Source organism: Silene latifolia, chromosome 9 (genome assembly GCF_048544455.1).
Source record: "Silene latifolia isolate original U9 population chromosome 9, ASM4854445v1, whole genome shotgun sequence".
Lineage (NCBI taxonomy): Eukaryota > Viridiplantae > Streptophyta > Magnoliopsida > Caryophyllales > Caryophyllaceae > Silene > Silene latifolia.
In genome coordinates, this window is record NC_133534.1 from 6,555,905 (window position 1) to 6,578,435 (window position 22,531).

General features: G+C 38.6%; 1 protein-coding gene and 1 long non-coding RNA gene across 7 annotated transcripts; one reads left to right on the plus strand and one right to left on the minus strand.

The window, feature by feature from the left end:
* Positions 1 to 2,433: 2,433 nt before the first annotated feature.
* On the minus strand, positions 2,434 to 10,193 carry LOC141598899 (uncharacterized). Of its 6 annotated transcripts, none has more exons than XR_012523661.1 (10): positions 9,762 to 10,193; positions 9,424 to 9,538; positions 7,409 to 7,824; positions 6,423 to 6,585; positions 6,094 to 6,218; positions 4,549 to 4,662; positions 3,634 to 3,722; positions 3,385 to 3,547; positions 3,210 to 3,261; positions 2,434 to 3,090 (listed from the first exon to the last, which is right to left on the minus strand). It is a non-coding gene; the product is annotated as an uncharacterized LOC141598899 (long non-coding RNA). The 6 variants fall into 6 exon arrangements; XR_012523660.1 differs by having other exon boundaries at positions 2,435 to 3,090; positions 3,385 to 3,722; positions 7,409 to 7,541; positions 7,676 to 7,824; XR_012523659.1 differs by having other exon boundaries at positions 2,435 to 3,090; positions 3,385 to 3,722; positions 7,409 to 7,574; positions 7,676 to 7,824.
* Positions 10,194 to 16,849: 6,656 nt separating this feature from the next.
* LOC141598901 (succinate dehydrogenase assembly factor 1, mitochondrial) lies at positions 16,850 to 19,558 on the plus strand. The gene is made up of 2 exons (XM_074418715.1): positions 16,850 to 17,000; positions 18,942 to 19,558. The coding sequence occupies exons 1-2, from the start codon at positions 16,971 to 16,973 to the stop codon at positions 19,221 to 19,223; spliced, it is 312 nt and encodes a 103-aa protein (XP_074274816.1). The 5' UTR covers positions 16,850 to 16,970; the 3' UTR covers positions 19,224 to 19,558.
* The last annotated feature ends 2,973 nt before the right edge of the window (positions 19,559 to 22,531 follow it).

Consider the following 22,531-nt stretch of genomic DNA (forward strand, 5'->3'; position numbering starts at 1 on the left):
ATCGGACCGTGAGTCGTTGTTATCACGGCGTCTCTCATCCGGGTTGTCCTCCGGCGCTCTTCTTTTCGAGTGCTCGGCCTCGCCTGGGGCCTACCCGGGTCTTGTGATAGTCCTCTACCTTGATGGCTTGATCGGCCCAACTTCCTAGCGGCGTCCGGACCCCAGGCCTCCGCACTTGATGAACTCATTTTTTAATTCTCCCCTTGGGAGACCTTTCATCGGTTGAAAGCCGCCAATTCGGGATTAATTTCTCGAATCTCTTTGAACCTTTCCGTCGAACCTCTTCACATAGCTTCGTAGAGTCTCGCCCCCCTCCTGTTTGATAGTTAGGAGGTCTGACGTCTCCACGGCCCTCCTCTTATTGCAAGAGTACTGGGCTAGAAAGGCGTCCCTTAGGTCGGCGTAATAATATACCGAGCCGTCGGGGAGCCCCTTGTACCGACTTTGAGCCATCCCATGCGAGTTGTTGGGAAAACTCGGCACTGAGACCTCATCGGGTTGCTCCCACACCGACATGTAAGACTCGAAAGCCTCAGCGTGGTCGGCTGGATCACTATCTCCTTTGTATGATAGAGGTGGCAGCTTGAGCTTGGTTGGCACCTGGATCTCTAGGACGTAGGCGCTGAGGGGCTGTCTGACCACGTGTCGAACTATACGCGGCGAGCCGGCGACCGGCTCCTCGCATTCCTAGTCCGGCTCCTCCCCTCGTAGCGGGAAGGACTCCTTCTTCGACTTGGACTTCTCCTCCAACTCTGCTGAGTCGGACTCCTCTGACTCCTTTGGGGTAAGCCTCGTTCGTGCGGCGGGGACGCTGTCCTCCCATGAGTATGGGAAGGACTTAGGTCTACCGCGCCCACTTTGGGCTCCCCCGGCGACTTGGCTGGGTCAGCTTCTCCTAGTGCTCCGTTCAAATTTCTCGGAGTCACGTTTTGGGCCCTGGTTCCCTGGACAGTTTCCGCCGCTCTTGTCGGCGTGACAGTGTGAGCAGGCGTATTAGTAATTAGGTCCAGGAGCATTTTCAGTTTTGCTACGTCAACCACATGTCCCATGATGGTGACTGGTTAGTTGGCAAATAGCGCTAAGTGCGTGTCGGTATTATTGGCATCCCGAACTCCGGTTGGATTACTCCACCGGTGGAGGGTGCATGACTCGAATTGTTCAAGGTATCATCCTGGTAGAATGCGGTTTCGTCGGATTCGATCTGCGTCTTGTTGTTTCGACATTTTCTTAGCTTTTGGGGTGGGTTTTTGTTGGTTTTTTTTTGTTTGGGAATGAATGTGACTAGCTTCTAGTGTCTTCCACGAGACGGCGCCAATTGTTCGGGTGTAATTCGGAGCGGTATTCGTTACCACCCTTGGCTCGTAGAATAATGTCTTTGGTTGGATTCTTCTTGCCTTTACCGTTCCTCTCGGCCTCTCCCCGCAACAATGAACGAAGGCGAGGGCTTGGCTTTGTGCCAAGCGTACCCACTCCGACGCTCAAGTCAGTAAACTTAAAGGATTAAGTTGTATGTTATTTAGAGCAATCTATTGTAGAGAGATGAGGAAGATAATACCAGTTTATGTGTGATATTAGGTCAAGTTGTGGATCCCCTCCTCAATGAAGGTTGAGGAGTATTTATAAGCTTTCACCTTTTGTCACGTAGTGGCCAAGTGGCTAGTAAGTGGAAAGACTGATCTACCCCTCGGCCGAGGGACCTATGGCAGGCCGGCGGCCATGTTGGCTCACCGCCGAGGGGTCTTGGATATGAGTACGCGGGTATGTGTCCCGGGCGGTTGCCATGCCGAGACCAGCCGACAGCCGATGTCAGATCGGCTAGCAGTCTAAGCCGATTGACTTTCTTTGAGGTATCTTTGACCTTGCTCAGTATGTTGACTTGGTCAGCGGTGCAGAATATGCCCCATCAACATTAAAGTGGGATGTTAAGATGTCAATAATTTAATTGGTAACACGAGAAGTGGTATTTATGATCTGTGGATTCGAATCATATCAGCATCAAAATCGCTATTATAACTCTTCCGTTGACACACAAAAAAAAAACATTTAAGTGGAACATTTTATATGGTACTTCTATGTTTGTTCATTTTATAAGGGGTACGGTATACCCTCTTTTTCGAAAAAAAAAATTTACCGATTATAATTTATAGCTACGAAATCCAAAAGCAAATTTTGTTTTTCAAGCCGAAGATTTTGTTAAAACGATCTATTGGAAAATAAAAATAAAAAAGCATCACTTTATGAACTCTCGAGTCACTCGAAAAGATGTAGCCAATAGCCCGTCACTGTCAAAAAAGAAAAACACATGATTAAATGAAAAAGATTAGGTCACTCTTTAGACGATCTTATTTTTCAAATCAGAAAATATCAACATTTTTTTAATAAAATGTCACCATGATCAAATGTTATTAACTAAAATTATCACTTATCACCGGTTACATTTTTCACAAGAATTTGCCGATAAAGAAAAGCTCGATTTCGAACAAACACATCATGTTACTCATGTACATAAAATGTTATTGGCAAGAAGTGAATCGTACTCCTTTCATTCCCAACGTTTTGCCAAGAATAATCTTGTGACTTGGTGCATTTTTAATACAATTAAGCTAGGGTTTAATTCGTGCAGAGGTAACGAAAAAATTGCACAAAGGATACATAGAAAAAAAATGGAAGAACCTTTTATCTCCTACCTGTTTGGTTCCAGCTATAAAAGGGAATAATGATATTGAAACTCCAGTCCACACCAACTGCCACAAACCGAAATTAATTTTTTAACAATAATAAGGGCACACGTTAGAAAAAACCGATATAATATACTCAATTTGCTTTTTGTGTAGGTCGGTCTTATATTCGAGCCGTTCAGTTGAAGCTTAGCTTAGACGCGACTCAACCCTGAACCGCATGGTTCAAAACTCCTCAAATCCGTCTTAGGATTGAAAATTGTCGACTGGTTCAATTTATTTGCAGTGTGCAAGCCTTCGGCATCTGAATGTTTCTCCTCAAGGTTGATAATTTAGTAGGTTGAAGCTGCACTTGCCAGCAAACTCGAACAAAATTTCTGATTAAATTAGTTGATGTTTACTTGTATAATACCTGCCATTGAAGAATTGCTACTGATAAAGACGCGTCAATCTTGTTAATTGTAATGCATTATCTGAGACGGAAAGAGCATCATTTATGTCCTGCACACAATGCTAGTTCAGGAAACTTACTGTAAGATATCATTCTAGCTTGTTTCTCCTCAGAAAAATCGCACCATGTAAACTGCAGAAATGTCAGACATGGCGAGATTTTAAGACATTGATGTTTAAACCATGATCATGTCTTCCATAATTTATCATAACACGTTATTACAAATCGTTAATTATGTCTTGAATGCAGAAATACCAGCATAACTCTGGCGATTCAATGACGGGAAATTCCATAACAGCTGAGAGTACAACTTCAAGATTGATATCAGCAGTGACTGTATGCATTCTGGCATCATCTGCTGCAATAATGGTGATCACCATCTACCATGATTACAATGCCTTTCCCCTATTTCACAGCCCTGCAGAAGGTAAATATTTCTCACCTCAATATTACAAAAATAAACATAAGGGGTAACATTCACACCGCACTGGTAAGATTGTGTACACAAGATGCCATAGACAAGAGCTAGAGGAACCAGGGTAATATAGACATTTTCCATTGTGATAGCAGCCAAGAGCTTCTCCAAAGAGTTCCTGCATTGATTATCGAATCAGATCAGTATTTTGTTCCTTCTCTGTACATGATATCCTCCTTTCAGAAAGAGTTAAGCAAACTGTTTCCAGATAAAGATGCAATCTTTAATTTGTTGGGCAATTATGTTTTCCAACCTTCAAATGAGGCATGGGAAACGATAACCGCATCCTATCAAGCTAATTTAGAACAGGCAGATCAGAAAGTTGGACTTCAGATAAGGGTATTTCACCCACAAAGAAACTCCAACTAAAACTGTCCTCGGTGAGATTTTATCGTGTACATGGGCACATAATCTACTACCGAAAATAGACGCAAATAACACTACTACAAGGCAAAGGTCCTTGAAGAGCAAGGCCATACTGGTGGCTTCTTTATACTCGATATATGGTGAAAGTTTGAAAGATATGTATGGGAATAGTTCCAATGCTACCGGACAAGTTATAGAGGTATATCAACCAAGTCACGAGGAGCACCAGGAGTATAATAACCAAGACCATGACTTCAAAGCATGGGTTGAGATATATCTACTGATATAAGAATTTCTTGAAAGTGAGTTGGACAATGCAGAGTTGCAGACACTTCTACTGATAAAGTGATAATGACCTATACGACGAGTACATTATAAGACGAGAAATTCTGCCAGCCCTTTTGTCCAACAGAGTAGCAATCTTTGGGATAACTCAAACAAAGATTTATGAATTGAATACAGTAACAAAGTAATAACATTCTCAAGCATTCTCAAAAACAAGCATCATAGAAAAAAAAAAAAAAAAAAACATGACAGAGAAAGTATGACAACATCAAAAGCATTGCGCTCAGAAATACCTCATGATATAGCTTCACCGATTTGAATAGATGCTTGAACAACAGTGGCACCCTCATGGCACCATTAGACTGACTTAGTTCAAGACCGCTCACAATCTTCTTTTATTTCCATCACTATTTTAATCAGGCACGATAGCTGTCTTAAGTTAATACGGTCTTAAATAAGAATTGGTAATATAAATATTATATGATGCAATTTAAAGATTTTTTTATGATAAATACATGATTAACTTTTACCTATATAACTTTATTTCTTTATATGTTGTAATATCGGTTATCATTAATTTAACGGTTAGATTTTAATTAATTAGCATTTAGGAGTCTTATAAAATTTGAATTTTTACTTCAAATTTAATTTCTATATTTTTACAAAACTAATTAAATATTGTACTTTTATAATTATATATACAATATATAAGGTTAGAAAAACCCTTAAATTATTTAGAACACTAAAATTAAAAATGATTAGCAAAATGGGCTCGAGGCAGCTTATTTAACGAAAAATGGTTTTAAATAGTGTCGAGTTTCGAAAAAACAAGCCATGTTGCCCATGTGGCCATGTAGATAAAAATATAAAATGTTGCCGGCAGAAATTGAACTTTGGTCTCTAAACGCTGAGAAAAAGAATTGTACATCAAATGTACTACCTCACACTCAATGAATTTTTGAGTTTTTGTGTATTTTTTTCGAGTTCTATAGAGTTTATAAATTACATTTTAATTTTATGACGTAAAAAATTAAATTTTTCTGAGCTTATATGTAATTTTTTGAGTTATAATGTAATTTTTTGAGATTAATTTTTAAGAAAATGAACTCAAAAACTTTATAATAAAACTCAAAAGCTTTAAATTAAAACTCAAAAACTTTATGCTATTGCTCAAACATTATATCATCTGATGTACATGTATAATTCAAACGCTTTGTCAAGATTCAAGAAGGGATACATAGAAACTGAAGGGAGAACATTTTATTCTCCTGACTGTTTGGTTCAAGCTATGAAAAGGAATAACAGAAAACCACACGAACTGCCACATAGCGAAATGAAAATTGTCGTCTCGAGTCTCGATAAGCTTATGCGCAATAGACGATGATGTAACAATAATAAGGATTAAATTTTTATGTGTAGCCGTGTAGGTCGGTCTTATATCGGAGTCGTTCAGTTCAAGGTAAGCTTGACGTGACTCAACCCTGAACCGCATGGTTCAAACCTTGGGCTTCTGAATGTTTCTCCTCACGTAAGGTTGATAACTTAGTAGGCTGAAGGTGAACGCAAGCAAACTCAAACAAGATTCCTACTAATTAATTTTAACTGATGTTTACTTGTATAACACCTGTGATTGAAGAATGACTACTGATAAGGACGCGACAGCAATGTTATATAAGAAAATGATATCTATATCTAATAATTAAAGGATTTTGTAAGGAATGCAATTCTAAACTGCAGTAACATGCACGTTGCAGTCTTGTTAACTGTAATCCATAAACTGAGACGGAAGGAGTATGATTTATTTTTCCTGCACATAATGCTAGTTTCAGGAAACTTACTGTAAGATATCATTGTTGCCTGTTTCTCCGCTGAAAAACCGCACCCTGTTGCTCTGACTATTAAAAAGCTCTACAGAGGTATGCATTGAATTTAAGAACAAGTTCCTGTTGAGAAGTAGACAAGTCTGCCAGAATAGAGAATGCAGTTCTATCATTTTAAGATACATTAAACCTACTCTCTTTGTTTTTGACTGTATAAATGTAAATTGCAGAAAGGTCAGACATGGTGAGTTTTTAAGACATTGATGTTTAAACCATGATCATGTCTTCCATAATTTATCGTACAGCGTTATTATAAGTCGTTAATTATGTCTTTAATGCAGAAATACCAGCATAATTCTGGCGCTTCAATGACGGGAAATTCCACAATAGCTGAGGGAACATTTTCAAGATTGACAGCAGCAGTGATTGTATGCATTCTGGCATCATCTGCTGCAATAATGGTGATCACCATCTACCATGACTACTCTGTCTTTCCTCTATTTCACAGCCCTGCAGAAGGTAAATATTTCTCACCTCAATTACAACAATCAACTTAAGGGGAGATATTTTTCATTTCGAATAAAGCCAAATAATCATTATCTAATGGCTTAATATATGATGAAATCAAGAAAACTCGTTCGATAAAATGTTTGTGCTTCTTATAGACTTGCACTATGAAGTAGCAGTTAATCACCACAATTTTCATCAACAACAACAACATCAGAGCCTTAAAATGTGAAGGCTCCGTTGTCAAAAATAAATAAATAAAAAATGTGAAGGCTCACAGAACTCCGCTTGTGAGTGTTTTCGGGCATTCACTGCCGGTCCCAAGCCCAGAGAAAGGAGGGGGGTTGTGGTAGGTCTGTGGCAGCCAGCATAAAAACTTAAGTCACATTTTATGGACACAATTTTCATCGTGTCATCCAAAAACCCTCTAGATTCACATCGCATTGGTAAGATTGTGTACATATGATGCCATAGACAGAAGCTAGAGGAACTGAAGTAATGTTGTCGAGTATATTTGTATATAGTTTCAGAAGTATATTCAAGGGCAATGATTCAAACCACCCTCTTCTTTACCAGGATCAAGTAGTATTTCTTTCGAAGGATCAGATAATACTAGAACAACGAAGATATTACCGGACATTCTCATAGATACTACTAAATTCGACCCAAAATCATGCATTAGCAGGTATGAATCGCTTAAGTACCGAAAGCCTTCACCCCATAATCCTTCCTCATACCTCATTTCAAAAGTAAGGGAGTATGAATATCTTCACACACAATGTGGACCAAATACCGAATCATACAAGGTAGCCATGAAAGAGCTCACCAAGTATAGGAATCAAACAAACTTCAGCAATCCATGTAGATATGTGGTCTGGAAACCTGCGAATGGCTTGGGAAATAGGATGCTTAGTTTGGCTTCAGCATTTCTATATGGACTCCTCACGAACCGAGTCCTCCTGGTGGATTTCAGCAAAGATGCAATGACCCGTCTATATTGCGAGCCATTTCCAAACTCAACTTGGCTACTTTCAGAGGATTTTCGAAAAATAATCCATGGTGGCAACAATGCAGAAAGAAATGAAAATATTACCATCTTCGGAAACTTGGTGAAAAGCAGTTCAACAATGGACGAGAACTCAGGACAGTTGATTGTACATGTTGATTTAAGATACGGGTGGGGCCAGGACAATATAGACATTTTTCATTGTGACAGCAGCCAAGACCTTCTCCATGGAGTTCCTGCATTGATTATCGAATCAGACCAGTATTTGGTTCCTTCTCTGTACATGATATCAACCTTCCAAGAAGAATTAAGCGAACTGTTTCCAGAGAAAGATGCAATATTTAATTTGTTAGGCAATTATCTTTTCCAGCCTTCAAATGAGGCATGGGAAACGATAGTCGCGTCCTATCAAGCTAATTTAGAACAGGCAGATCAAAAAGTTGGACTTCAGATAAGGGTATTTCATCCTGAACAAACTCCAAGTAAAACTGTCCTCAGTGAAATTTTATCATGTACACAGGCACATAATCTACTACCAAAAACAGGGCAGAGGCCCGTGAACAGAAAGAGCCAGAGCGTGCTCAGCAAGGCCGTACTGGTGGCTTCTTTATACCCAATATATGGCGAAAGTTTGAAAGATATGTACGAGAATAGCTCCAACGATTCCGGACAAGTTATAGAGGTATATCAACCAAGCCATGAGGAGCACCAAAAATACGATAACCAAGAACATGACTTCAAAGCATGGGTTGAGATATATCTACTGAGTTTGTCTGATGCGTTAGTTACTAGCTGGGGATCTACTTTTGGTTATGTGGCACATAGTTTAGGAGCAATGAAGCCGTGGATTCTAGACAATTTCGAAGAAGCTCAGAACATCTCAAATCCATCTTGTAAACACGCATTGTCAATGGAACCTTGTTTTCACTATCCCCCCAAGTTGGTGTGTGGGACAAATACAAGTGTCAACATCACTGCTCTCTTTCCTTTCATGAGGCCTTGTGAAGACGATAAGGGTGTGAAACTGGTTTCTAGCATAAAGTAAATATATCAGTTAGAGTTAGATTTGTTTCTGATTGCATTGGATACAAAAACTCACTATTTTTTATTGTAGATTATGACAAAAAAAAAAAAAAAGCAAAATAATTCATTACCCGCTCTATTTGTATTGTGGAGTAGCTTTGACGGAATCTATATTATGATTCAACCAAAAATAGTCTCTCTGTGTTGTGAACATAGGGGTATAGCTTGCGTACATTCAACCCTTTACCCCCGCTGTTTGCAGAAACGTCCTGCATCGAGGTAATGTTTCTATGGGGGTAATGTTTCTGCTGATATCAGCTAGGATTCAATTTGAATCAGTTCAATCAGCTACTCAAAGTTACAGCCAGTTTTACTTAGTAACCGCAGTGAGTTCCTCACACCTGTTAGAAAATGTTAGCTGTTTATCATGACTCCTGGTTAATGGTTGCTAGTGTTTTTTTTCCTAGTCCTAGTAAAGGGTGTAAACCCCGAAAACAAGAGGCTGTCGCTCTCCAAGAGCGTCTTCACGGAGGAATGTTTTTGAATTGTTTTTCGTAATGTTCAATTGTTTTTAGTAACTACAACCGTCTAAGATCACTCTAGGGTAGACTAAGAGAAGAAACAAAACAAGTACTCCCTTCGTCCCGGTCATTTGTTTACCTTTGGTTTTGCGACAAAGACAAACAAAAGGGAGGTGACTATTTGTGGTAGTGGTTAGTACTCTTAGTAGATAACAAGTAAGAAGTCTTCCTAATATGGAAACGTAAACAAATGAATGAGACACCCTAATATAAAATAGGTAAGCAAATGACCTGGACGGAGGAAGTACATGTCGACAGATTGGTTGGAGTCCCAAGATCGGTTTTATATTCTAACAAAACCATTAAGGCCCTGCCTTTCAGCTTAATTTGCACAAAAAAGACGTTACTGCAAGCGAAACGCAAAAATTGATTAATTCCAGCTACGATGATCCTTCAATGTCACATAATTCACAATTAATCATCTCAATTTCTTATGTAATCAAACAATCATCCATATCTTTAAACTCATACTTCAATTGTGCAAGAACAATTCGCAAATCAATCAAAAAATCATACAAATTCACAAGCGAAAATGAGTAAGACATTATTCAAAATCAAATTGTAAATACCTGATCAAAACAAATAATTCGTACAAACTGAATGCGAGTATTGTAAAGAACCAACAAGTCACCTTATCAAGTCTTGTCTAGGAGCACATGGGAAATGCGAGAAGAAGGAAAAAGGATGACCTAGGCTAAAGTAGAGTATGCTGCTTTTGTACTATGAATAGACTAGCATATGATGTGCACCTTTGTACACTGGGTAATACCTAGAAAGTAGTTGTAGTAGTTGTATATAATCAACTACCTCGTGTACCTTTATCCTTAACAAAACAAATAAACAAAAACACATTGAATGCTTGCACAACAAATCTGCTCAACAATGAAGTCTTCTACTCCTGACATTGGCATTTACTCAACATGGTATCAGAGCCATGGGATTGAGGAGACGGATAACCAATCTTGTTGAGCATTTACTGCAAGAACAAAGAGGCTCACTCAGTCTATATAAAGCTGAGTTTGCAGTAAGAAGAACTTGCACCAAACTTCTTCTTCCTTTCTCTCTTTGAAAAACAATTAACACTCTAAGTATGGAAAACCTTGAAAACACAATAATCACTGATAACTCAAACAACAATGTTGTGGTACCCACTGCTAATGCCATCCTTGAATCATCTGACCCACTGTACTTGCATCCAGCTGAGAGTGCTCACCCCATTGTGGTAGACAATAAGCTCTCTGGAATTGACAACTACTATGAGTGGAAACGTCAGATGGAGATTGCAATTAGCATCAAGAGGAAGTTGGGTCTGTTGACAGGTGTGGTGAAGAAACCCACAAATGATCCATCGAGAGAAGCGGCTGGATCACCGCAATAGTCACCATAGCTTGGCTACTCCACAATATGGAGCCTCGGATCGGGAGATCCGTGATGTACTCCTCCACCGCAGCGAGATCCGGGATTATCTCCAAAGGCGTTTCACGTGAGCAATGGTGCTCGCAAATTCAGGCTCAACAAAGAGCTCTATGACCTGGAACAAGGAGACAAAAGTATCTGTGAATACTTCACAGAACTTAGGATATTGTGGCAAAATGTTGAGCTCATGAATGACTGGCCTCCCATCAGTCAAATGACAGCAGAAATCAATGCCTGGTTGGATGCTCACCACAAGGAGCAAGATGAAAGAAGGCTGTTTCAATTCTTCAATGGGCTCAATCCATCTTACTCCACTTTAAGGAGTAATATCCTGATGATGTCTCCCCTTCCAAGTGTAGAGGAAGCTGCTGCTATCCTACAACAGGAAGAATCTCAGAGGAAAAATTACAAGGGCTCGATGAAAATGGAAGCCGAAAACTCGCATTTTATGCTAACCAAAGAAGTGAAGAGAATGTACCTTCTCGCAACAAGTGTAAAAAGAAAGGACACTCGTTCATGTTCTTGGAGAGTTATAGGGTATCTGTTGGACATCCAATGCACCAATACTTCCCCGCACCTCGAACTCGACAAGCCAAAGGAAGGGGCAACTCGGAGCCGCATCAAGAGGTTACGATCCGGAATGCAGAGAGGAAAGTTCCAACGCCACCCAAACAAAGGAAAGATGGTCGCTCATGCCGCACATACTTTGGAGGAGATGAGGAGATGACTAATGTGTCGTGGTCCATATCCATGACAACACTCAATTTGAGCGGTGATGAGTAATCAAAAGGCAAAGGGAATGGCTTATCCCAAATCGAGGATGAAATGGAAGCCAACTTTGCAGGTAAGGCTCTCTCTACTTTAACCTGTCCAAACAAAAGATCCTTTAACTGGATAATAGACTCAGGAGCCTCAGATCATATGATTTCTGATCTAGGACTCCTGCAACATTGCAAAGAATTTATTTCAAAGCCAAAAATCAATCTACCCAATGGGATTACTTCTGTAGTCTCTCATTATGGTATATTTCAGTTGGACAATGGCCTGACACTGACCAAAGTACTCTATGTCCCAACTTTCAAACACAACCTCTTATCAGTACAAAAACTCATTAAAGATGAAAAATGTATTGTGACATTTTATGAGCATATGTGTGTCATACAGGACTCTCATACCAAGAGGATTAGAGCATTTGGCAGGGAAGAAAGGGGCATCTACTACCTATTGAATAATAATAGCAATGTTCTACCTAGTGCAAGTGTTAGGACTGTTTCTACACCTTGCAAGTTTAAGTCTCATTTTGTTAACAGTAAAGATCTGCAGGAGTCAGAGTGTACCATTTTGAATGTTTGTAGTACCTCTGACAATCAATGTAATGCATTGCTCAATTTTAATGACAACAATGAAAGTATTTGGCATCTCAGGCTAGGTCATGCTAGTCTTGGCAAACTGAAACATATCCCTTGCATTCCATCCACTGAACTTGCACACAACTCCAAACCTTGCATCACCTGCTCTATGGCTAAGCAAACTAAGCTCCCCTTTCCTATCGTGACGACCCGGATCACCTCACATATTTGATCTTGTACATGTAGATGTCTGGGGTCCATACAGAAAGGAAACCAGAAATAAACACAAGTATTTTTTGACATTAGTTGATGACCACTCAAGAGCCACCTGGGTCTATCTCATGACAAATAAGTCTGAAGTGTCCACATTGTTAGTTCAATTCTATGCCTTTGTCAAAACTCAATTTGGAAAGTGTATCAAAATCTTTAGATCTGATAATGCTCTTGAGTTCACTGAGGGGGACAACAAGAAATTCCTCCTCTCCACTGGTATCTGGCAACAAACCAGTTGTGTAGATAGACCACAACAAAATGGAGTTGTGGAGAGGAAACACAGACACTTACTTGAAATCAGCAGAGCCATCAGGTTTAATTCAGGCCTTCCTCTCTCTTTTTGGGGAGACTGTGTACTCACAGCAGCCTATATCATTAATAGGCTGCCTGCCAAGATACTTAGCAATCTCACACCCTATGAGATACTGCTCAATAAACCTCCCCAGTATGACAGGCTCAGAGTTTTTGGGTGCCTAGCCATGGTTTATAATCCAAGCAGAGATAAGGATAAGTTTCAACCAAGGGGGGTTCCTTGCATCTTTGTAGGATACCCATTGTCACAAAAAGGGTACAAGGTGTATGACATAGTCAAGAAGACTGTCTTTGTCTCTAGAGATGTGAAGTTTTTTGAATCTATCTTTCCATGCAAGATTAAGCATTTTGGCAAGCACCTGTCTACCCTGCTGCCAGAACCAGTCACTCTTCCAGGACAGGTCATGTACGAGGAGGACATACCTCCAATATCTCTTCTCACATCCTTGCCTGAGTCACATGACACTACTTCTAATCCTGAGGTCCCAGACATTGTTCTCCCCAACACTTCAGCTGATCCAGCTCCCAGTTGCAGGCCTCAGAGAACCAAGGAAAGCACCTGAATGGACTAAGGACTATGAGGTTCATAACCCTGTGATGGCACCAGCCACAGTGGCCAATGTGGCTCAGTTACACATTGTCAGGTCCTTTGCAGGCACTGCCACAGTTGCCACAACTACACCTGATCCCACTCATTTCCATGATGCTGTTCAAGATCAGAAATGGGTTGATGCCATGAACTCAGAATTGCAAGCTCTGGCCACTAACCACACCTGGGTCCTTACAGATCTACCCAAAGGCAGGAAAGCCATAGGTTGCAAATGGGTTTACAAGACCAAGTATCATTCTGATGGCACTCTAGACAAACACAAGGCCAGATTGGTCATACAAGGCTTCAGACAGAGGTATGGCTTAGACTATGAAGAAACATTTGCTCCTGTAGCTAAGATGTCCACAGTCAGGGCTCTTCTTGCTGTGATTTCTATGAAAGACTGGTCTACTTGCCAGATGGATGTAGCTAATGCGTTTTTACATGGGGATCTTGACGAGGAGGTGTACATGAAGCTCCCTCCTGGGTATTGTGATGGTGTTGTGTCAACTCAGGGACAGGGGGAGTGTGATCCTCAGCTAGCAGGTAAAGCTTGCAAGTTACTCAAGTCCCTCTATGGCCTTAAGCAGGCTCCCAGGCAGTGGTTTTCCAAGCTGTCTAAGGTCCTCATACAATGCAATTTCAGACAGTCTCATGCTGACCACTCCCTGTTTATACGCCAACATCATGGCAGCACCACTGTTGTCCTTGTGTATGTGGATGACATGGTCATTGCAGGAGATGATCCTTCTGCAATTCAGGCTCTCAAAGATCAACTGAACTCATCTTTTCACATGAAAGACTTAGGAGAACTCAAGTACTTTCTAGGACTTGAAGTTGAAAGGAGCACAGCAGGTATCTTCCTTTCTCAGAAGAAATATACACTGGATCTTCTGCAGACCTTTAATGTTGCTGGTTCCAAGTCCCTGAAGTTGCCAGTAAATCCAGTTCTTAAATTAGAACCTGGCAAGGGCACCCCTTTGCCACAACCTGAAGCATACAGACAATTGGTGGGCAAGCTCATCTACTTAACTATTACCAGGCCAGATATTGCTTTCTCGGTCCCACGAGCCAATTTCGCAAGCCCCCACCTCTCGATCATATGCAAGCAAAGACGTAGAGTGCTCAAATATCTCAAGTCCGCCCCGGACAGTGGTGTCCTCTTTGCCGAGCTCGGCCAGCCTAAGCTCACGGCTTATTGTGATTCTGACTGGGCCTCTTGTGCCTTCAGTCGCAAGTCTACTACAGGTTTTTGCATTCTCCTGGGTCAATCTCCCATTTCATGGAAATCCAAGAAGCAATCTGTAGTTTCCAGGTCTTCTGCTGAAGCTGAATATCGGGCAATGGCTATGACTACCTGTGAAGTAACCTGGTTATTTCAACTTCTTCAAGATTTAGGGCTGCAACATCTTGGTCCTGCTCAACTCAAGTGTGATAACCAGGCAGCCTTAGCCATTGCCGCCAATCCAGTCTATCATGAGCGCACAAAGCACATTGAGGTGGACTGTCACTTCATTAGAGAAAAGATCCAGCAAGGGATCCTCACTACTTCCTATGTTAACACTAAGGAACAGGTAGCTGACATCTTTACCAAGTCTTGTCCAGTGTCTCAACATGAGTACCTCTTGTCCAAGATGGGAGTTTCATCAAGCCTTCACTCTCATCTTGAGGGGGAGTGTAAAGAACCAACAAGTCACCTTATCAAGTCTTGTCTAGGAGCACATGGGAAATGCGAGAAGAAGGAAAAAGGATGACCTAGGCTAAAGTAGAGTATGCTGCTTTTGTACTATGAATAGACTAGCATATGATGTGCACCTTTGTACACTGGGTAATACCTAGAAAGTAGTTGTAGTAGTTGTATATAATCAACTACCTCGTGTACCTTTATCCTTAACAAAACAAATAAACAAAAACACATTGAATGCTTGCACAACAAATCTGCTCAACAATGAAGTCTTCTACTCCTGACATTGGCATTTACTCAACAAGTATAATAATTGCCTTGTATTAAAGCTGAATCTTCAGTAATCGATGCTCGAGTTTCTAAGGTAGATTGCAGTAGATTGAAGGAGTAAGATTATTATTGTTGAATTTTGCAGAAAAACTGGAAATTACAGGAAATCAAAGATGAAGATGATGAAGATTGAGATGAAGGTCAAAGATAGGAGGGATAGAAGACTAAACCCTGCTTAAACCCTAGTTTTTGTCGTTTTATCATATGGTTCCTACAACATTCTTTACGATCAAAGTGGCACTATTCGGATCGGATCGGAACAGACATCGGACATAGATGTATCTCAGGCAAGCCCTTAGGGTCTGTTTGGGAATGGAAATTTCATTTCAAACTTTGGATTTGGGCTAAATTTGTTGTTTGGGCTAAAACAGTATTTGGATTTGGATTTATAACAAATCCTATCAAATAACAAACATTAAACAAAATCAATCATTCTAAATACTCCCCAGTTAATGTATTATACAACTGGTTGTATATACAACTTATTCAATATAGTTGAACTTTGTTATAAAGTTATCGAGCTCTACTAACAAAATTATCGAGCTATGATACAAAGTTATTGAGTTTAACAGAATAATTATTAAGCTCAATAACTTTGTAAAATAGCTCAATAATTTTTAAAACGTAATTTATTTTCGCAGTACGTATTTTACTCATTATAGTACTTTTTACCCAAGTTTTTCCATTATCATACCCCTAACTAAAAATCACTAAACCTAGTTCTCCCAATTCTTCCAAATTATAATTTTTCAATAATAGATGATAATTTGAATCTAAAATATTGTATTTGATCCCTTAATAGCAAATCATTTAAATGTTTCACTCACGTTTTGTAGATTTTCTTTTTGTATTAATTAAGATTTAGCATTTTAAAAGTTTGACATTGATTTTTGGGGTGGTGGCATTAGTGGAGGACGGCAGAGGTAAAGGACGACGAATGGGTGGTACTTGGTAGGTCGTCATCATAATAGGTGGTGTACGGCGGAAAGCATGCTTCGTGAGGACAACTCTGGACAAGAGTGGTGTGGTGGATGTGTTCGACCATGGAGGAGAATGGGGTGGTGACTGGTGTGGTTGGTGGAAGGAGGGAGTGGGATCGCCGGTGAATGAATGGCGTTGGGGTTGCCAATAGAGATCGGGTAGATGGCTTGACGGCGGGCTGATGGGTGGCCAAGAGACATGGTGGTAGGGGTGGTTGGAGGTGGTGGTGGGTGTATGACTACTGCGTGATTCAAGTTTTTTTTTTTCCTTTAGTTTTTCTCCATGTAGTACAATTGAGAGGTAGAGGGTGGGAAATGAAGGGGGTAAATTTGTCAAATGTGTACTGTAATGAGTAAAATGTGTACTGCGAAAATAAACACCCTTTTTAAAATAGCTCAACAACTTTGTATAAAAGCTCGACAACTTTGAGGCGGTTGTACAATGCTAATATACAACTGGTTGTAGGATAGTATTTGTGAATACTCCCTCAAATTTTCTTTTATCTTCTCCCTTTTTTTGGGCAAAAAAATTAAGAAAGGGGAAGAAAGAAGGAATAAAATAGAATAAAGTATTGTAAGTTGTAAAGTTTATAGGGGAGAGAAAATAATAATAATAAATAATGAATAAAGAATATATAAAGTAATGGGAGTTGTTGATTTTTTAGGAGAGAGAAATTAATAAAAATGAATGAAACTTAGAAAAAGAGGAAAGATAATCAATTGAAGGGAGTAGTAAATATCCCTCCCAACCCCCGTATTCCCAAATCTCCATCGACAACATCAACCTCACGCTCCCTCTCCTATTACCATCCAACATCAATTTCACCCCCAAATTTCTAGGGTTTATGCTCAATTTCGGTATCACCAACATCAATGTATGTTTCCTAATTCTTTAATTTTGGAATTTCGATGTTGCGAGCAGCAATTTTCTTGTTTTTCGTTTGTAATTTTGTTTAATTTCAGTTATTTTTTCCTGTCGGTGCTGCGATTTTCTGGTTTAATTTTGATTTCGTAATGATTTGTGCTTTCTTATTATCATTTCGATTGATGCTTTGATTTAGATTAGTGGCGCTACTTTCACTTTCTCATGATTTTGGTCCATGGTCTCATGATTACGGCTTGTTCCTCCTGATTTTGTGCTTGGTTGTAATTTTCATCATGTTTTGTGGTTGGAAAGGCTAGAGATGATTCCGTTTGTGATATTTATTCCGCTTTTTTTTTTTTTTTTGAATTGTTCTATGCTTATGATTTGCTTCTGATTCTGCTTTGTGATACTTCTGATTTGCTTTTTTTATGTTTTTGAAATGTTATTTGCTTCTCATAATTGAATGGTGATGGAATCATACAAGCTTGATATTGAACTATAATGATGATTAAGTTATTGGTCGATTTTCTATGAATTGTTTGTGGTAGTAAGATGAAATGAGTTAAAAAGAAACTAAACTCAAGCGTAAGACTGTCCTACAATATGACAAAGCGACGATTCAGGGTCTGGTGAAAACTCACTGTCTGGTGAAAACTCACTTGACAGCGAAAGAAATCGCGTTTTGTCATATTGCAGATAGACTTGTGATGTATTGAATATGCTTGATTAATTGTTGATGATATTGCATTCTGAATGATTTATTTGCTTCACTTCTTCAACTAATTGTTGAAGATATTGCATCTAAGATTTGTAGTTGTAATACCATTTTTGTCATTGTTGTCTGTACTCGCTACATTAACATGTCGGATTTGCATAGTATAACCATAGCCACCACTTTGGAATATGCTTGAAATAAATTTTGATCGATTTTGAGCCGAGCTATGACCCAGTTGATTCCAAGTGTTCTACGAGTCGACACAGATCACTTACAACCCTAGGTATAATGTATGACAATTAGCAATTCAGTCCGTCTCATTATAGACGGCCACTATCCGTCTATACTCTATAGCTATAGATAAAGTGGGAGGGCAAGTGGGGGTATCCATTTCCCACCCATTTGCACTATCCATTTTAATTTGTATGAGGGACACTATCCGGCTACAGTTATAGACGGATAATATCCGTCTATAATGAGAATTTGTGTTGACAATTGGGCACAAAATATACGTCTATCCGTCTACAGTTGACAATTGGGCACAAAATATCCGTCTATCCGTCTACAGTTATAGACGGACACTATCCGTCACGGACACTATCCGTCTATCCGTCTAAAGTTTTAGCTTTTTTAATTCAAACACTCTTAATTCCCGAGCCACCTATAAATAGAAAGAGTTATCTAAATTAGGAGGAAGTATAATAATTGACCGGGACGAAAAAACTATTATACTCCGTATATGAAATAATAGGGTGACACGAGTATTAATTCATGTGGCACTTGGGTGACCAAGTATAGACTATAGAGGTTTGGTCCAGTACGTTGTGTCGTTGCGCCGTAACAGTCTTTACGCTTGTCAGATCTCACGTAATACTCTTTTCTCCCCCTCCTCCTTCGCCGACGCCCATCCCTCAACTCCTCAATTCCTCTACAGTATGTTTTTCAGTTTCTAATTATTCGATCCCCAAATCCCTACTTTTGTACCTAATTTCTGCTTTCATTTACATGATTACTTATTTACTTGGGATGAATCACATTGGGTTGTTCTGTTTGGTCAATTGCTAATAACTGCTCCCTCCGTCTCAGTTATTTGTTTACCTTTTCTATTCTTTGTGACGGATACTTTAATCAAAGTTGTAAAAAATGATTGGAATGAATGAATGGAGTAATATGCAAAACATTGGGATGAACTGACGAATTTGACTTTCTGGTCTGGAATTTCGAATGCGCAAACAGCCTGAAGCCATGGGAAGCACCAGTGGCTATAAACTTTCAGGATTGCAGAAACAAGTATTGAGCCTATACCGAGAATTTCTACGAGCAGCACGTTCAAAATCAATTGAAGATCGGCGACAAATGGAGTTGATTGTATCTCAAGAATTCCATCGCAATGCAACACAAGTTGATCGCAAGAACTTTGTTTACATTGAGTACTTGCTTCGGCGTGGTAAAAAGCAACTTGATCAGCTCAAAAGCAGTGGTACTCTCAGTTTGTCATTTGTGAAGCCCGCTAAGTGAGTATCATCAAGTCATCTTCATAGAGAAACTTGATACTTCTGAGATGCATATCAACGGCTGTCGAAATCACCCTGCCACATCTTGTTTATATTGTTCACACTAGGGTGAATTATGAAGCTGAAGAAATGTTTTACCGGTGCAATCCGAATTCTAATGTTGCTTTGCAAATAAATGGTGATGCCTGTTTTTGTTAATGTTATACAGTAATACTTACCGGAAGGATTGCTATAATGCGGAATGTAGTACAGCAATGCAATAAAAATTTTCAAAATAATTGACTACTCGCTGAGTTTTTGTTCCCAAACAAGATTTTGTACGAGACTGTACAATACTAATTTCATTTTTCGACAAAAGATGAGCGTGTATTATGCGGTCGTCGTGTAATGTGCATTTTATCCTCATGGTGAGCCAAATTATATGCACTGTATATTACTCCTTAGTTGCTCCTGTATTAGGTAGACTACCGTCATTAGTTGCTCCTGCATAGAACTGGGTACAACTGGTTGTAGGATCTACTAACTGCTGGCACACAAATAACATTATACCTCCAGTGGTACAATAGTATCATACAACCAAGTTATATCTTATTGAGCTTATGTGTAATTTTTTTGAGCTTTCTTAAAGTTAGCTTTTTTTATGTTTAAGTGAGTGAGTTCAGAAATTTTATGGTATAGCTCGACTTCTTTAAAACAAAATTCGAAAACTTTATTATATAGCTCGGATTCTAGAGCATACAACTGGGTACAACTGGTTGTAGGATCTACTAACTGATACTGGCACTGGAGTAGGCATGTACAGTGTTCAATTTTGGGATTTAACTACTCTCAAGTCCACATTATTAATTCGGTCATTTTCTCTCAAGAGAGACTGACTACGCTTACAGTAATGCTACAACATTGACACATCAGCTGTCAGGGATTAGGGATGACGATTTCACACAAATTAGTTTTTAACCCGTGCAATTTTGCACAGGTATGTAATTTAATATTGTAGATTAGCCAGATTTATAAAAAAACATAATTACATTTTCTATATGGATTTGAATTATAAATTACATTTGTAATTATCAAGCGAGACGTAAAATACATGATATCGGAACCATATACAACATATTAGGTAACAAAATAACTACCGAATAATAACGATATTACAAATAATTACATATACTCTATAACAACCCCGCCGTCGAAACGGGAGGGTCACGGACATTGAGACTCTCTCGAAAATCATCAAAAAGAACCAAAGGAAGGCCCTTAGTGAAGATATCCGCAATTTGATACTGGGATGGAATATGCCGAACGCGAACTTCACCACGTTCCACCTTTTCGCGGACAAAATGTATATCCATTTCAATAGTTTCGTACGTGAATTCTGTAATCTAGTTGCACTACTTCTACCACTACTCGTCTACTCTACAGGAATTCTGCTAAACTACGACAGTCAATAAGGTATATGCATATATTGCATGCTTAAATTCTGTAAACAGGACAAAAAATAATTTTGGGTATTCTCATTAGTACCCTTTCTTATTCAACTAGTTTGAATGTTCGTACGTTGCAACGGGGTAATTAACTTATTTATAATGCAAAAAAAAAACATAAGGGTTTAATGTTTACATTCTATGTCTAATGATTTGTTTACAAATTATTAAAATATCTCTTTTAAAAAAAATAAAAGATTAATATATACGTGGGTTAACTCTTATTTATAATCATATAATCACCTCACCTTATACTAATCTTTCGATGTGGTACAATTCTACTATTTATAAGTAATATATTCACCAAACTTGGATTATTTTTCTGATGTGGGACAATTCTACTATTTATACGTAGTATATCATCAAACTCGCATTGTTTTTCAATGTGGAACAAATAACATACTCAAAATTACACCATCATTTTTGAACTTAGTTCGACATTCAACCAGATCCAGAATACCGAATACGGTTAATTGTTACTCATTATATTTAATAGTTATATTTAAATTTAATAATATGATCAAGTACTCTCCATTAATATTTGTCGCTGTTTTTCTTCATTTTTTTCATCATAATTGAGATACGGAAATTTCCCGTGGTACCCTTTAATTTTGTCAGATTTTTCATGTTACCCTTACTTTTAAGAATCTGCCTATGGTATCCTTGAAGTTCCATTTTTTTGCCCATGGTACCCCCTAATGTAAAAGTTGTTAAATAGACGTTAAGTTTGATGACGTGGCAATAAAATAACAATTTAAAAATAATACCCCCTTTATTGTTTTATTGGTACGGATATCTCTCTCTTTTAAATGAAAACTAGTTTTGGAGCCCGTGAAAATCACGGGATCGTTAATAATTGATTGTGTTTAAGTGTTTAATTTGTGAATAACTTATATGGAGTAGTCCCCCTCTCAATCATTTGTTTAATTTTAATTAAAAAACCACTCACAAATAATTAAAAAAAAAAGGAAATAAATAAACACGACTGGGGGACCGGTATTATAAAACAAAAGTTTAATACACCAAATTCTTGATTCTGGATGGTACGCAAACCAAAATGTGAATAGCTTGGTTGTTTTGAAGTGAGGACACAATCCGTCAAATTGAATTTTCGGTATTTCGGGTCTTATGGACAATCTTGACGCCATAGAAGTATTGGAACATGAAATTGCGCTCCATTGTCGTCCCTTGTTTTCAAAGGACGGGTAATGTTGGTTTCGACAACCTGGTATCAAATAAGACAATATGAATTGGTATTTTGATGAGATTTTATAGAAAGAAAATCAATGACTCTCAATTTTCTCGTTTGAGTTGCTAATGATTCTTCAATTGCCTGTTCAATTAATGGTTCTTCAATTGTCTCTTTAATTAGCGATTCTTCAATTGTCTCTTTATTATTTAACCATTGCTTTGACCGGCTTAAAGATTATAGAATATGAATGGTTTTTTTCACCAACAAACATTGCATTTTGCCTCTTTATTGCTTGAATGAAGATACTGTTTTTATTGTCGTTTTGGTGCATTTTAAAGTACTTGGCCCTATGTTTATCTTGCAAAGAAACGGTCGTGAACTTTTATGTGAGCAACTTTAACAACTATTCCAAATAATTCCAAGGAAAGATTACATATATTTAAAATATCACATTTTGTGTTATAATAATATACTCCGTAGTATATATAAGATTAGATATGGGACAAAAAGTAAGAGAGTAAAGTAAGGATCAAAACTTTATAGGTGAACTCTAATAATTATTATTATTAGTATAAGATGAGCAAAACTAATTACACATTGGAGTTGAAACAATGAATTGGAGAATAAGAATCTTTT